This window comes from Barbus barbus (genome assembly GCF_936440315.1).
Source record: "Barbus barbus genome assembly, chromosome: 49".
Taxonomy (NCBI): Eukaryota; Metazoa; Chordata; class Actinopteri; order Cypriniformes; family Cyprinidae; genus Barbus; species Barbus barbus.
In genome coordinates, this window is record NC_136727.1 from 5,743,857 (window position 1) to 5,759,757 (window position 15,901).

General features: G+C 37.9%; 1 protein-coding gene across 1 annotated transcript in view; it reads left to right on the forward strand.

Moving 5' to 3' along the window:
* Window positions 1–15,901, forward strand: part of LOC306867547 (alpha-1,6-mannosylglycoprotein 6-beta-N-acetylglucosaminyltransferase A-like) — a 70,132-nt gene that overhangs the window by 8,667 nt on the left and 45,564 nt on the right. Inside the window, exons 2-3 of the mRNA XM_079413274.1 lie at window positions 2,521–2,942; window positions 14,868–15,035. Of these exons, the coding sequence (XP_079269400.1) occupies window positions 2,702–2,942; window positions 14,868–15,035 (409 nt within the window). The 5' untranslated portion in view covers window positions 2,521–2,701. The remainder of the gene's footprint in view (window positions 1–2,520; window positions 2,943–14,867; window positions 15,036–15,901) is intronic.

The window sequence follows — 15,901 nt, forward strand, 5'->3', positions numbered from 1 at the left end:
AAGAAATGACACTTTGCTACAATATAAAGTAGTGAGTGTACAGCTTGTATAACAGTGTAAATTTGCTGTCCCCTCAAAATAACAACACATAGCCATTAATGTCTAAACCGCAGGCCACAAAAGTGAGTACACCCCTAAGTGAAAATGTCCAAATTATCAAACACTAAAATTCTAAATACAGATGAAGCCTTAAAACTATAAAAGTTATTGATTTCCTCTTTTGTTGAGAACAGACATCTCAGCAGCTGGTTATTTTGTTTTGGCTGCTATTTCTTTAAGAGCTGCCGCTACCGAACATGACACGGATTTGACACGCATTGTATTTTCTCTCAACTCTACCTTTCCTGACCCATTTCAGGTCGCCCATCTCAGTCTCTTCTAAGGAGCTAACGAGTTGAATCGAGTGTATTAGATGTATGAATTAGATGAGGGAGACAGAGCTAGGATACTCCATCACCGTTTTGAAAACCATTTCAGAGACATGTTCTTAATGTAACTCATATAGGCAGTGGGCAGTCGTGGCCTAATGGATGGAGAGTTGGACTTGTAACCTGAAGGTCGTGGGTTCAAGTCTCAGGTCCGGCAGGGATTGTAGGTGGGGAATAACCAACACTCTCTCCACTCTCAATACCATGACTGAGGTGAGACCCTTGAGCAAGGCACCGAACCCCCAACTGCTCCCCGGGCGCCGCAGCAATGGCTGCCCACTGCTCCGGGTGTATGTTCACTACTGTGTGTACACTTGGATGGGTTAAATGCAGAGCACAAATTCCGAGTATGGTTCACCATACTTGGCCACACACCACTCCCCCCCCCCTTCCCCCCTTGGGCTTTTCATGGGTCATTTTGGTTACTGGGGTTATAGCTAGGATCTTTTGGGTTGGCTACGGGTTTTCTGAGGGTCATTTCTGGTTGATATTTAGGCCTTTTTTGTGTGGGTGCTAGGGTCTTCTGGGTACAGGCCCAAGTGAAGTCCAACTTCAAGTCTATTCAAATAGGAATGGGAAGATTCCCCGATTCACTCGGTGCATCAGGTGTGCATCAGGTTTAAAAAGTGTGCATCAGTATTGTCGATCATGGATCAGATTGATCCACCATGGCAAACAGCGAATATGTCTGTGCTATTTAATGTATTTGAGACGTTGTGTTTTCCTCAGCCCATAACTGACATGTCACAGGTATATTTTTCATCTGTTAATGTCAGAAAGTCATGCAAACAATCTATTTTGCTGTCAGGAGTGGGCAAGGCTTACGCGAGCCCTGCTGCAGGCATGTGCATTAAACAGACAGAGCGCAATCGAATAGGAAAGCAATAATTCTGAGTAAAATATAAATTTTGCTTAAATATTTGTTGTTGGACATTAAATGTGTCTTTTGTAGAATTTTAAATCTACACAAGTGTATTTATATGATAGCAGTATCTGTAAAGGGACTATTGTAATAGGTAAAAGCTAGTACAGTACTATCTAATTACTAAGCTCAAATTAGTTAATGTGTGTTTCTTATAGCAGTTAAAATATAGTAATTTTCTTTATTTTCATTTTTAATCCAGTGATTTTAACTTTTAATGTAGTTATTTTAATGCTTTAAAGAGCAATTTTAGATTGTAATGTTCTAATGTTCTGCTATCTGTTCTTCAAACTATAACAGGTACAGCTGTCATAAAACCAGAGAGAAAGGCTGCATGGCTAAACTGTAAAAAAAAGTCTAATAATAGTATGTGAGAGAGTCCGTGGTAATATCATTGTGTTCCTGTTGGTCAGTGTTAGAGGAGCTCAGCTTAGTCTGACAGTTAACCTGCTTTAGACCAGGTTAGTTTCCCAGTATAAGTTGCCACAGTGAATAAGCTTGATCTAGGCCTATGTTAAATTTGCTTTATGGAGCCAAATCATTTGACAACAAGTCAGACTAACTGAAATAAGCCTGGCTTAATTGGTTAACTTGTTTTATGAAACAGGCCTCTAGGCATTAAAAGTGTTCATATTTTCTCCATTGCATTGTATTGCATCGATTCGCATTGTGTTGAATCAAATCAATCGAAATCGGATCGCATAATAGGGGTGAATCGCATCGCATCGGAAGCTGCTTCATATGTATCTTTAATGTATCGTTTCGTTGGCTATGCATTGAGATGCGTATCGTAATTGATATTATATTATATATGATTTCCTCGCTTTCCTTCCATGTTAAAAGCACCGTGCACATTTTACTTTCACTTTCAAATTAGCGGCAATTCGGCGTAAAGCAGTTGATTGTTTTTAGTTTGTTTGAGTTTCCCTCACTTTCCTTCACTTTGAAACAACTTAAAAGTGCTGTTCGTCAAATATATAAGAATAAATAAATAAGAAACGTACGTTTATTAGCAAAACAAATAAACCGTCAGTAACAAGTACAATTTTTGAATTGGAATTTTTTTTCAGTTTTATCATCTGCCATTTAAAAATCTTTACAGAAAAAATGTCACCTAAAAATACCATCTTTTTTGTTGTTTAATTGTTTGACTTTTTCTTTTCTTTCCAGTGTCTTCATTATGATGGCACATCCGGTGGGCGTGTCTTTGGTGTGATTGACAGCTTGCACTAAAAGGAATGGGCTACAGTGAGGAAAGGAAAGAGTAGACCACGCCCCTCAAACATCATGATGCTCAACTCATCCTGAATTGCACACACTGCACAAAATAACACAAACAAACTTCCTCGCCATGGGCTCCGTGTACCTGTGGAAGTTGTCCTCCCAAAAGCTGGGATTCTTCCTGGTGAGTTTCGGCTTCATTTGGGGGATGATGCTCCTTCATTTCACCATCCAGCAGAGGGCGACGCATGAAAGCAGCGCACAAATACGTATGCAAATATTGGACCTCAGCAAGCGATATATCAAAGCCCTCGCCGAGGAGAACCAAAGTGTGATGGACGGACCTTACATAGGCACCATGACGGCATACGGTGAGTCGTTGAAATATTAGTTTTTAGTTTTTGGGGTTTGAGTTATGGTTAGGGTGGCAGGTTTATAGTGGTATTATGGTTCAGGGTTCAACATGTGTTCATTTTGACTGGATTTATGGCTCTTGTATTCTTGATATGTCTTTCATAATGTTGAATCTGCATTGATTCCTGAAATCTTAACGTCGTAATATTGCAATATTCGCAAAATGACTAAACATCATGCTTTCTTGTTGTTTAAATGCAAATTTCAACCACAAAGTTTTCAAGTTTTACATCATCTTTTGTCTGGATTTATGACTCTTGATATTAGGTTTTTAATTTTTTTTCCCTCAAATCTAGTTTTAAGATTTAATAAAACAAACTAGCAAACAATGTTTAATCTGCAGTGATTCCTGCAATCGCAACATCACAATATTTGCAAAATGGCTCAAAATCATCCATTCTTGATTTTGATAGTTTTGTTGCTGACATCATCATACGACTAGTTTTATGACTCGTGATTTCTTGCTATTGCTTTCGTTTTCCTCAAACATGCATTAAACAAACATGCAACTATTTTTAATTCCACATTAATTCCTGTGAGCACAACTTTGGAATATCTGCAAAATGATTAAAAATCATCCATTCTTTATGTATCAATGTACAACCCGAATTCTGGAAATGTTGGGACGTTTTTTAAATTAGAATAAAATGAAAACTAAAAGAATTTCAAATCACATGAACCAATATTTTATTCACAATAGAACATAGATAACATAACAAATGTTTAAATTGAGAAATTGTAAAATTTTATGCACAAAATGAGCTCATTTCAATTTTGATGCCTGCTACAGGTCTCAAAATAGTTGGGACGGGGGCATGTTTACCATGGTGTAGCATCTCCTCTTCTTTTCAAAACAGTTTGAAGACATCTTGGCATCGGGGTAATGAGTTTTGGAGCTGGAATTTGGTTCCATTCTTGCCTGATATATGTTTTCAGCTGCTGAAGAGTTTGCGGCTCTCTTTGACGTATTTTTTGTTTAATGATGCGCCAAATGTTCTCTGATCTGGACTGCAGGAAGGCCAATTCAGCACCCGGACTCTTCTACTACGAAGCCATGCTGTTGTAATAGCTGCAGTATGTGGTTTTGCATGGTCCTGCTGAAATACACAAGGCCTTCCTTGAAATAGACGTTGTCTGGAGGGGAGCATATGTTGCTCTAAAACCTTTACCTTTTAGCATTCATAGTGCCTTCCAAAACATGCAAGCTGCCCATACCGTATGCACTTATGCACCACCATACAATTAGAGACGCTGGCTTTTGAACTGAACACTGATAACATGCTGGAAGGTCTCCCTCCTCTTTAGCCCAGAGGACACGGTGTCTGTGATTTCCAACAAGAATTGTCAAATTTGGACTCGTCTGACCATTGAACACTTTTCCAGTCCATTTTAAATGAGTCTTGGCCCACAGGACACGATGGAGCTTCTGGACCATGTTCACATATGCAGGGGTGCACATAAGTGGTCCGCAGGTCCGCATGCACGACCAAAATAAAAAATGTGCTGTGCAAATAAGTTCTGACAGCGCATTTGCGTACCGACATGGATGACAGCTGTTAATGCACAATTACCATTTTAGATCGATAAACTGTACTGTATATGATTTCTATTCAAACTGAAAGCATAACGGCTAGCCGCTGCCGTTTTCAAAGCAAAACTGTGACATTTCATTCACTGACGCTCTTTCATCAGCAGCGCTAAACCCGGAAGTGCATATACTTACTTGCCGGCAACCTGCCAAAATAAAAGCTCGCTGATTTTACGTTTGAAAATGATGAAAATTAAAATAATAATAATAATAAAAATATTAGCATTTTATTTTTAAGTTTACTATAAAATAATTGTATTTGTATGTAATACTCCCTTTTTATTTTAAAATTAAAATAGTATTATCACACTTCATTATTTAGTTTATTATTCTGTTTAAAAATAAAAAAACTAAATAAAGTGCAATCAAATTTTCACTATTAATTCATTTTTTATAGTTATATTTTATGGGTCACACTACATGCCGTGGCCCGTGTGAGGACCAAACCAAATCTCCAGGTTCTCATATGAGAACCAGGCTGAAAAACTTATGTGCACCCATGCACATATGGCTTCCTTTTTGCATGATAGAGCTTTAGTTGGCATCTGCAGATGGCATGGTGGATTGTGTTTACCAACAGTGGTTTCTAGAAGTATTCCTGGGCCCATTTAGTAATCATGCCAATGAGTGATGCAGTGTCGTGAAGACCACGGGCATCCAATAAAGGTCTTCGGCCTTGTCCCTTATGCACAGAGATTTCTCCAGTTTCTCTGAATCTTTGGATGATGTTATGCACTGTATATGATGAGATTTGCAAAGCCTTTGCAATTTGATGTTGAGGGACATTGTTTTTAAAGTATTCCACAATCTTTTTGAGCACTCTTTCACAGATTGGAGAGCCTCTACCAATCTTTACTTCTGAGAGACTCTACCTTTCTAAGACATCCCTTTTATAGCTTATCATGTTACTGACCTGATGACAATTAACTTAATTAGTTGCTAGATGTTCTCCCAGCTGAATATTTTCAACATTTCTTGCTTTTTCAGCCCTTTGTTGCCCCCGTGCCAACTTTTTGAGACCTGTAGCAGGCATCAAATTTAAAATGAGCTCATTTAGTGGATAAAAGTGTAATATTTCTCCGTTTAAACATTTTTTGTGTTATCTGTTCTATTGTGAGTAAACTATTGGCTCATGTGATTTTGAAAGTCTAGTTTTTGAAAGTTTAGTTTTCATTTTATTCAACTAAAAAAAAAAAACGTCCCAAGATTTCTGGAATTCGGGTTGTAAATTTCAACCACAATTTTGTAGTTGATATCTCATCACCTGCAAATAATGTTGAATCTACTGATTCCTGCAATCGCAACATCGCAATATTTGCAAAAGACTAAAATCAACCATTCTTGACGTTTCAAAATAAATTTTGAAAACACAGTTTCGTAGTTGACATGTCATCGTTCGACTGGACTTATGGCTCTTGATTTCTTGATAGTTTTTTTCTCTCAAACTTGCATTTTAAGACTAAATAAAACAAACTTGAGTAGCATTGAATCAGCATTGATTCCTGCAATCGCAACATCTACAAAATGGCTAAAAATCATCCATTCTTGATGTTTTAATTTGTACTTGACACTTTTCACTTTTCAACATTTTCTGCTCAACTGCAGCTCCATGAACAACCTGCTACCTTGATTTGAATTCATTTGAAGATGTGTGAGAAATCGAGAGCCGTACTGTAAAGAAAAGCCGCAGGAATCCAAAAAACGAGATGGAACACTGCAGTTGTTTAATTTGCATCCAGTCAGTTTGAAGTCCGTTTTTCATATCAGCTGCATAAATCGACAAGGCCACTGCTCTGCTGCAGCACTATGCCTTGTTATATCTCACCTCTTCTGGCTTTGTGTTTCCTGGCACTGTTTTCTTCCACTCCGTGTTTTAACCTATATTTAGCTCCGATGGCCTGAGGCTGCAGCTGAGAAGAGATGCCATGAGGAAGTCGCATTTGTGATCAGACGCAACCATAACGGGCAATGTTTAAAGAAGAACAACGTCATCTTTCTTAAACCGAAGAAAGCCGCAGCAGTGTCTGTTTTAGCCTTTCTCTCTCATCCGTCGATAACTTATTCATGCCGCTAATAGAGCCGCTCCGTTGGGCAAGAGGCCTCATTACGGTCCACAGATGACTATTGATCCAGAAGCAATGACACGCACCACATGGCTTCTTGCTAACAATACGCCCATCGTTTCCACCCCTAAAACGCTTCTTTTACGGGTGAAGTTGCAATTTGTTGATATGTTTGTCAGGTTCAAGAAGCTTCCAGTGACGTGTGGCTTTTGGGTTTCTCTTGCAGGAGAATTGATCCTGATAGCATGCAGGCGAAACATCAGATGCGCAAGATGCAGCCGTTGTAACATTATCAGCAACAAATGACCCAGTAGGTTCGATAATGCTAATTAGAACCTAGGCTTTTAGAGCAGGGGTGTCAAACACATGGCCCGAATACGGCCCACAAAGGTGTCCAATCCGGCCTGTGGGATGATTTGAACAATAAAATAAAATAATAAATAAAACAGTATTTTGAAAAATTAAATAAAGTTTATTCACTATAATATTTCATTTTTAAGTTAAAGCGGAACAAATGTCTGGGAGTCGGGACACCTACACACGCACGTTTAGGCGATGCCAGAATCTCGAGCAGCATGATGATATGATGATAGCTGCGTTGTAACTAGGGTGACCACCTGGCAATAGATGTTGCGGGACATTTATGTGATTGTGCGGGACAATGCGGGAAACGTGTGAGACAGATACATTTACTACTGTTATGCTATGTAAATACTGATTTACATCCGTTTGTCATATGCACTTATTTATGTTTCTGAGCGCACACATGTAAAAGCGCGTCCGTTTTGTGTGAGAGAGAAGAGATTTGTGCTCGCGCATTTTGATGCGGTCTCGCATTACAATAATGCACTCTGGACATTTGTCATTAAAATAAGACCATAGAAACCGCCTCAAACTAACTATTAAAATAAGAAAGTCATGTCTGAAAGCTGCACCAAATTTTTTAAATTGGTTAAAATGAATGGAGAATATCGTGTTTTTCCTGTGTGCACTCGACCATTTCTGTCAGTGGTGCTCGCTTGATAAGGTTTGCACATCCTTTGCACAAAAACTATGCCGCAAAAAGACCAAAGAACGTACAGTGGGGCAAATAAGTATTTGATACACTGCCGATTTTTCAAGTTTTCCCACTTACAAAGAATGGAGAGATCTGTAATTTTCATCGTAGGTACACCTCAACTGTGAGAGACAGAATATATATTAAAAAAAATCCAGAAAATCACATTGTATGATTTTTGAATAATTAACTTCCATTTTATTGCATGAAATAAGTATTTGATCTCATACCAACCAGCAAGAATTCTGGCTCTCACAGACCTGTTAGTTTGTCTTTAAGAAGCCCTCCTATCCTCCACTCATTACCTGTATTAATTGCACCTGTTTGAACTCTTTTTCTAATGTTTATAATGGCTGCATTCCCGCTACTTGTCTCAGTTCATTGTATAAGCAGGTTCCCGTCTCAACCCGATCTGTTCCTGTTTGACCTGTTATATTCAATCAGCCTGCCATCTGTAATGGAATCTGGTTTCATTTAAAACAAAAATGTACCTGCTCTACATGTATTATTTTGTATCTGTACTTTGCTGTGTGTCCAACTATTGTATTCTGATCAGCTTCTGCTTTTCCTGTAACCCATAATTGCATTTTTTTTTTATAATGTGGATCCATATCTCGCTCTAATCTAATCGTGGTCAGTATATTGTCTCCTGTCTACATCGCATCTCGCTGCAGCTCCAGGAAATGCTTCCAGTTAATGTATCCCGTTTGCAGTTAACAAGCGAGACAGAATGACAGACAGATAGACAGGTGAGGAGACAGCTACAGACACCCAGAAATGATTAAACCAGGCCGAAGCGAAAGATCAATTTGCATTATCCGGTGAGTGTGGAAGTGAGGAAGTGAGCTAGAGGAAGAGACAGACAGAGGGTGTAAGTCAGATATGACTCACCGCCATTATATGAATGGTAAAAATGTGAATACAGCCCAGTGGTTTTTTTAGTCTTTCAGATGTGGGTCAGGCTCATTTAAAGGTCGTCTTACCGTTACATTAGAAGCAGTGTCAACATTGTTGGATGCCATCTTAACCTTTAAAAGCATAATGATGGTCCTCAAAGGTGGTTTCAGGTTGTTGTAATAGGGTGGTATATGCTTTGAAATACTGAAAATGATCTGGAGAGTTTAGATTCCTTCCTTTCTTAATTTTCTATGCTTTTGTAGTATTTGTTTTATACATATTTATTTGTTTGCTGTATTATTCTTCATGTTAAAGTTATTAATTTATATATATATATATATATATATATATATATATATAATGTATATATATATATACATATGCATACACTCACCTAAAGGATTATTAGGAACACCATACTAATACTGTGTTTGACCCCCTTTCGCCTTCAGAACTGCCTTAATTCTACGTGGCATTGATTCAACAAGGTGCTGAAAGCATTCTTTAGAAATGTTGGCCCATATTGATAGGATAGCATCTTGCAGTTGATGGAGATTTGTTGGATGCACATCCAGGGCACGAAGCTCCCGTTCCACCACATCCCAAAGATGCTCTATTGGGTTGAGATCTGGTGACTGTGGGGGCTATTTTAGTACAGTGAACTCATTGTCATGTTCAAGAAACCAATTTGAAATGATTCGAGCTTTGTGACATGGTGCATTATCCTGCTGGAAGTAGCCATCAGAGGATGGGTACATGGTGGTCATAAAGGGATGGACATGGTCAGAAACAATGCCGTGGCATTTAAACGATGCCCAATTGGCACTAAGGGGCCTAAAGTGTGCCAAGAAAACATCCCCCACACCATTACACCACCACCACCAGCCTGCACAGTGGTAACAAGGCATGATGGATCCATGTTCTCATTCTGTTTATGCCAAATTCTGACTCTACCATCTGAATGTCTCAACAGAAATCGAGACTCATCAGACCAGGCAACATTTTTCCAGTCTTCAACTGTCCAATTTTGGTGAGCTCGTGCAAATTGTAGCCTCTTTTTCCTATTTGTAGTGGAGATGAGTGGTACCCGGTGGGGTCTTCTGCTGTTGTAGCCCATCCGCCTCAAGGTTGTGCGTGTTGTGGCTTCACAAATGCTTTGCTGCATACCTCGGTTGTAACGAGTGGTTATTTCAGTCAAAGTTGCTCTTCTATCAGCTTGAATCAGTCGGCCCATTCTCCTCTGACCTCTAGCATCAACAAGGCATTTTCGCCCACAGGACTGCCGCATACTGGATGTTTTTCCCTTTTCACACCATTCTTTGTAAACCCTAGAAACGGTTGTGCGTGAAAATCCCAGTAACTGAGCAGATTGTGAAATACTCAGACCGGCCCGTCTGGCACCAACAACCATGCCACGCTCAAAATTGCTTAAATCACCTTTCTTTCCCATTCTGACATTCAGTTTGGAGTTCAGGAGATTGTCTTGACAAGGACCACACCCCTAAATGCATTGAAGCAACTGCCATGTGATTGGTTGATTAGATAATTGCATTAATGAGAAATTGAACAGGTGTTCCTAATAATCCTTTAGGTGAGTGTGTGTGTGTGTGTATATGTATATATATATATATATATATATATATATATATATATATATATATATATATATATATATATATATATATATATATATATATATATAATAATTTTTTTCCAGACTTTTTTTTTATTTAAATGTACCTGTAACCAATATTGTTTATTGTATTATTCTTAATGTTCAATGTTAAGGAATGTTTTTATTATTATTTAAAAAAATAATATTATTTTAAGTGTACCGATAACTGCTATGCAGAGCCGGTTTTTAAATATAGGCCTAGTTTCTGCTTTAAAAAAAAAATCATGAACATTAGATTAAAAAGACATAATTCATAATTAATATTTTATTAATAATAGTAATAAATATTTAATATTACTCTTGTTGTTTTTAGTATTTGCATTTTAAGGGCATTTTTTTATTTTTTTGCTTTTTTATTTGTAACAAATATCTTTTTAATGTTATCCAAACAATTTGTAAATGAAGTTTTCCTGTGAGTATAGTTGTTGGAAGCTTTTTTTAATACGTGAATATCGGTAAAAGGAAATATTGATCAAACCGATTATCGAGCTTTTTTTCTGCAAGACAATGTTTTTTTTTTCCATGTCCTGATCCCATTATTGTCTGTAAGATTTTGTTATTCCCATAAAACTTGTTTTACCTAGCTGTCTTGCAGCTTGGAAGATTTAAATTAATTATTTTAAGGCTGTTTGTCTAATTTAAATGCTATTTTAACTTGAATGACTGCTATTTTAACTTGAATAACTTGAAAATTATTATCCAAACAATTTATAAATTAAGTTACTTTACCTGTGAATATTGTTGAGTGCTTTTTATAGAAATAAATATCGGTTTTAATCAGCTTGTGGGACTGACAAATAAGATAAAAAAATTACATGTCCTTTTGAAAAAAAACTAAAATATCATATGAATACGGCCCATCCTGAAGGTTTTACTGCTCTCTGAGGGGTTTAGTGATCATGACGTCATGACGTCCTCATCATTGTGAGCTACGGCACTCAGCAACATAGAAATATGGATTATACTCTCTTGTCTCCATCTGTCAGAGAAAATCCTGCTGGATTTGGACTATTTTTTGAGCCAGAGAGAAAGCGATAAAATGAGTTTGAGACATTCACAATGAGTTGAACTTCCATAATGTGACATATTTCTGCATGAAAAAGAATATTTAGCAAGAAGTAATGGGATGGGATCGTTTGGGATTTGATTGGATGGGGAAATTGGGCCAGTCTTCACTAGTCATGCATCATGAAAAGTACATTTCTATTATGTCCTTCATTCTTTTATGAGATGTGAGTGAGAAACAGGAACAAGTACTTCAAGGCGTTTTAAACTGGAAACAAGTTTAACAGTGTGTTTGTTCTCGGTTCAAGTAGCCTGGATGAATTGAATGTATGACAGTAATTGTTGTCACCAAGGAATGAACCATAGTTAAAGAATAAAGCTTATTTTTCCTTCTGTATTATTTATTTTATTACATGCAGTTTGTTTGTTAATTTAGATTGTTTAATACAATAAATCACTTAATCAGGAGTCTCTACTCAATGAATCTCGCGATTCTGGTTCATAATTGCATTTGTATCATTCCAAACTGCACTTTTCCTCTATGTCATTCTCTGCATTAGAGCATAGTCATCTTTTATAGTGTATTATCAAGATGAAACTTGGTTATTGAGTTATTGAGCATATGGATGGTTTTTTATTCCTGCAGGAAGCTTGTGTTTCAGATGGAGTCATACTAAAAACCTGTTTGAAATGCTGGAGGTGTGTTGGCCTCATTTTGTTAAGTGTGTGGATTGAGTATCTAAATGGGCGTCTTGTCTATTAGTTCATCATAATTTATTCTATTCTATTTTATGTGTACAGAAGAAAAGATTGATACATGTTTAATACACCTTAATGTGTGGCAGAAAAACTTGGCAGTAAAATATATCACTGAAAACAGTTTTATTGAGAATTTAGTTGCATCAAAATATAGTATGTGGGCACAGAGTAGGGGTTGCACCGACTAATCGACTAGTCGACTTCAGTGCTCTGCCATGACGCTTTTAGCTTGACGTCGACTAGTCGCTGGTCCTATAGAGGGCGCAACAGGATAAGAAATTCACATTTACGCTCTGTTTCCAAACAGTTAAAATTACAAATTAATTCATACTCTGAAAGCGCTCCACAAGAGACGTGTGATTATATTACTGGATGGTCAAAATTGAATGGGAGAATGCACATTTTAAACAGCTTATTGTACAGGTAAGTTAATCGCTGTTCTAATCTAATGTGCTGCTGCACTGTAGCGCACACACATAGGCTTCAGACAGTAGCGCGTACAATACATCACGCGCAGATCGCACGCACAGAATCATTCAGCGCGGAAATGTATTGTCAACACTGTTCTGTGATTTCTCAATAAAATAGCTTAGAAACTGAAAAGTTCAAGCATATATTTCTTAATAACTAAATCCCACAGCTTCACTACTAGTAGAGAGACGCTGCCAGGTAGAATTCATTCACACACGCAATCGTTCTCACTAATGCATTCATCCATATAATTGTAATCTTTACTGTGCTACTTATCTGTATCTGATTTAGAACGAGCAGAAATCTGTGAGAAATATAACGACCCAAAGATGAAAGAACTGATAAAAATAAGCTATTATAGGAGCAATAGCCATGTGGGCAGTGCTGTGTCATATGCCATAGCTGTGCACAAGGTGTTTGTCTCCGCTTCAGACTTATTTGTTCATTAATTACGTCATCAGCGACTAGTCGACTTCGACTCGACTTTCATCACATAAAAGTCGACTTTAAAAAATCAGAAGTAGTTCAACCCAAACAAATCTAATAATAAATAATAAATGTACATTTTTGCATTTTCAGAAGAAGTGAGCTGCCCTGTCGTGCAAAAATATGAACGGGCTTGTCAAGTCAATATTATTTGTATAGCGCTTTTAACAATGCAAATTGTGTCAAAGCAGCTTTACATCGGCTTGATATAAAGCTGGGTGGCTTTATATCAGCTTTACAGTATTTAGACGGGGAAATTTGTCGAAATGGTGTCATTCTCCTCTGGCCAGACAAAATCAGCAGTTTAAATCTAGGCTAAAGCAGAATCAGATTGTGCAAAGGACTCATCTGGTTCCTGTGGTCTTGTCCCGATGGCCGTCTTGGAGACAGGGTCTTCACTGGGGATCAGTCTCTGGGGCTCATCTAGGTGTCCTGCCTGTAGAGGTCATCTCTAGGTGCTGATCCACCATCTGATCTGGATACAGTCTGGATCTGGGTGGCTACGGTGACCTTGGAAAAAGAAAGAAACAGACTAATATTAGCGTAGATGCTATTCTTCTAACAATGTAGCAAGTACATCAGGTGTTTTGGGAAGTGTTCCCGGTTCCGGTTGACCTAATTAATGCAGCCTAACAATCCTTTAACTAATTTGAATTATAGAAATGCGATAGTGTATTATGTGTAAGCCAGGTTAAAGAGATGGGTCTTTAATCTAGATTTAAACTGACAGAGTGTGTGCTTTCCAAGCAGTGTTAGGTAGATTGTTCCAGAATTTGGGCGCTAAATAGGAAAGCGATCTCCCGCCTGCACTTGATTTTGATATTCTAGGTATTATCAAATGGCCAGAGTTTTGAGATTGCAGCGGATCTGAAGGACTATAATGTGATAAGAGGTCACTGAAATACTGAGGTGCCAAACCAGTCAGGGCTTGATTGGTAATTAGCAAGATCTTAAAATGTATACAATGTTCAATAGGGAGCCAGTGCAGACAGAACCGGGCTAATGTTGTCATACTTTCTGGTTCTAGTAACTCTAGCTGCTGTATTTTGAACCAGCTGGAGTTTGTTTATTAAACGTGCAGAGCAACCACCCAATAAAGCATTACAATAATCTAGCCTCGAGATCATGAATGCATGAATTAATGTTTCTACATTTGACATTGAGAGCACAGGTCGTCATTTAGATATATTTTTTAAGATGGAAAAATTGAGTTTTACAAATGCTCGAAACATGTTTTTCGAAGGAAAGATTGCTATCAAAAAGTACGCCTAGGTTCCTAACTGGTGACGAAGAATTTACAGAGCAGCCATCAAGTATTAGACAGTGACCTAGGTTATTGCATGCAAAAGTTTTTGGTCCAATAATTAACACCTCTGTTTTTTCAGAATTTAGCAGTAAGAAATTGCTACTCATCCAGTTTTTGATATCAGCTATACATTCCGTTAGTTTTGCAAATTGGTAAGTTTCATCAGGTCGCGAAGAAATATAGAGCTGGGTATCATCAGCATAACAGTGAAAGCTAACACCATGTTTCCTAATGATATCTCCCAAGGGTAACATGTAAAGCATGAAAAGTAAGGGGCCAAGTACTGAGCCTTGAGGTACTCCATACTGCACTTGTGATTGGTATGATACCTCTTCATTTACTGCCATAAATTGATGGCGGTCAGATAAGTACAATTTGAACCATGCCAGTGCACTTCCTCTAATGCCAAAATAATTTTCTAGTCTATTTAAAAGAATGTTGTGGTCGATAGTATCAAACGCGGCGCTAAGATCCAGTAGCACTAATAGAGAGATTCAACTACGAAAAGTGTCAATATTTTGTGTTTTATTGTAATGTTTTAGCTAATCATATATATATCATATTCTGTTGTGCAGATCTGAAGAAGACTCTAGCTGTTCTTCTGGATAATATAATGCAGAGATTGTCAAAGCTGGAGTCTAAAGTGGACAATATCATGTACAACGTCACCAGTACCAACTTGACCAATGGAACCGGGACCCCTGCACCAAACCCCGTCAGCCCAGAGAAAGTCAACGTGGCAGGTACAGATGCTCTTTCTCGTGTTGAAGTAGCCTATTTTCTGGTAATCTTTCTGTTTCTCCTTGACTGCCCCACATTGATGCCCTCAGTAGACTTCCAAGTAAACACAGCACTCTTTACACATCATGGCACACACTGTCGTATGCATCACACACACACATACATGGTTTTCTTTCACAGCTCCTGCCTTCTTTATTGGATCCCATTGATTTTCCCCCAGCTCCAAGATGATTAACAACCGTGGGAGAAAACAAACTATTTGTAGTTTCACCAAGTATTTTTTAGAAAAAAAGGCTTGGCTATGTTATGAGTGATAGCTTTGTAGTCAAACAGGATATTTATCATCAAATACTGTTTGATTTGTTCATGGAATGCTAAACTGCTTTTCTTTGACGTGAGATTCTCTGCGGAGGCGGTTTTTGTAGTTGGCAGTTACGCTTATTGATTTTCACTGTGTTTATAATGTAGTGTTGTTTCAGGTTGTAGTGACAAAACCAAGAGTTAATGTAGCTTGTCACTAAAGCAAAGTTTGACTTGGCAGCATTGAAGTTTGATGCTAAACTCTATGCGTGTGTGTCTTCTGTAGGCACAATGCCATCTTTTTTTTTTGATTGGATGACTGAATTTAAAGGGATAGTTCACCCAAAAATAAAAATGTGATGTTTATCTGCTTACCCCAAGGGCATCCAAGATGTAGGTGACTTTGTTCCTTCAGTAGAACACAAACGAAGATTTTTAACTCAAGCCGTTGCAGTCTGTCAGTCTTAATCATTAATGGTACAATTAATCATTTTGGTACCATAGTTAAACTGTTTTGGCAGATTGGTCATTGTGGTCATTGTCACCAATGGATAATTGCACTATATTG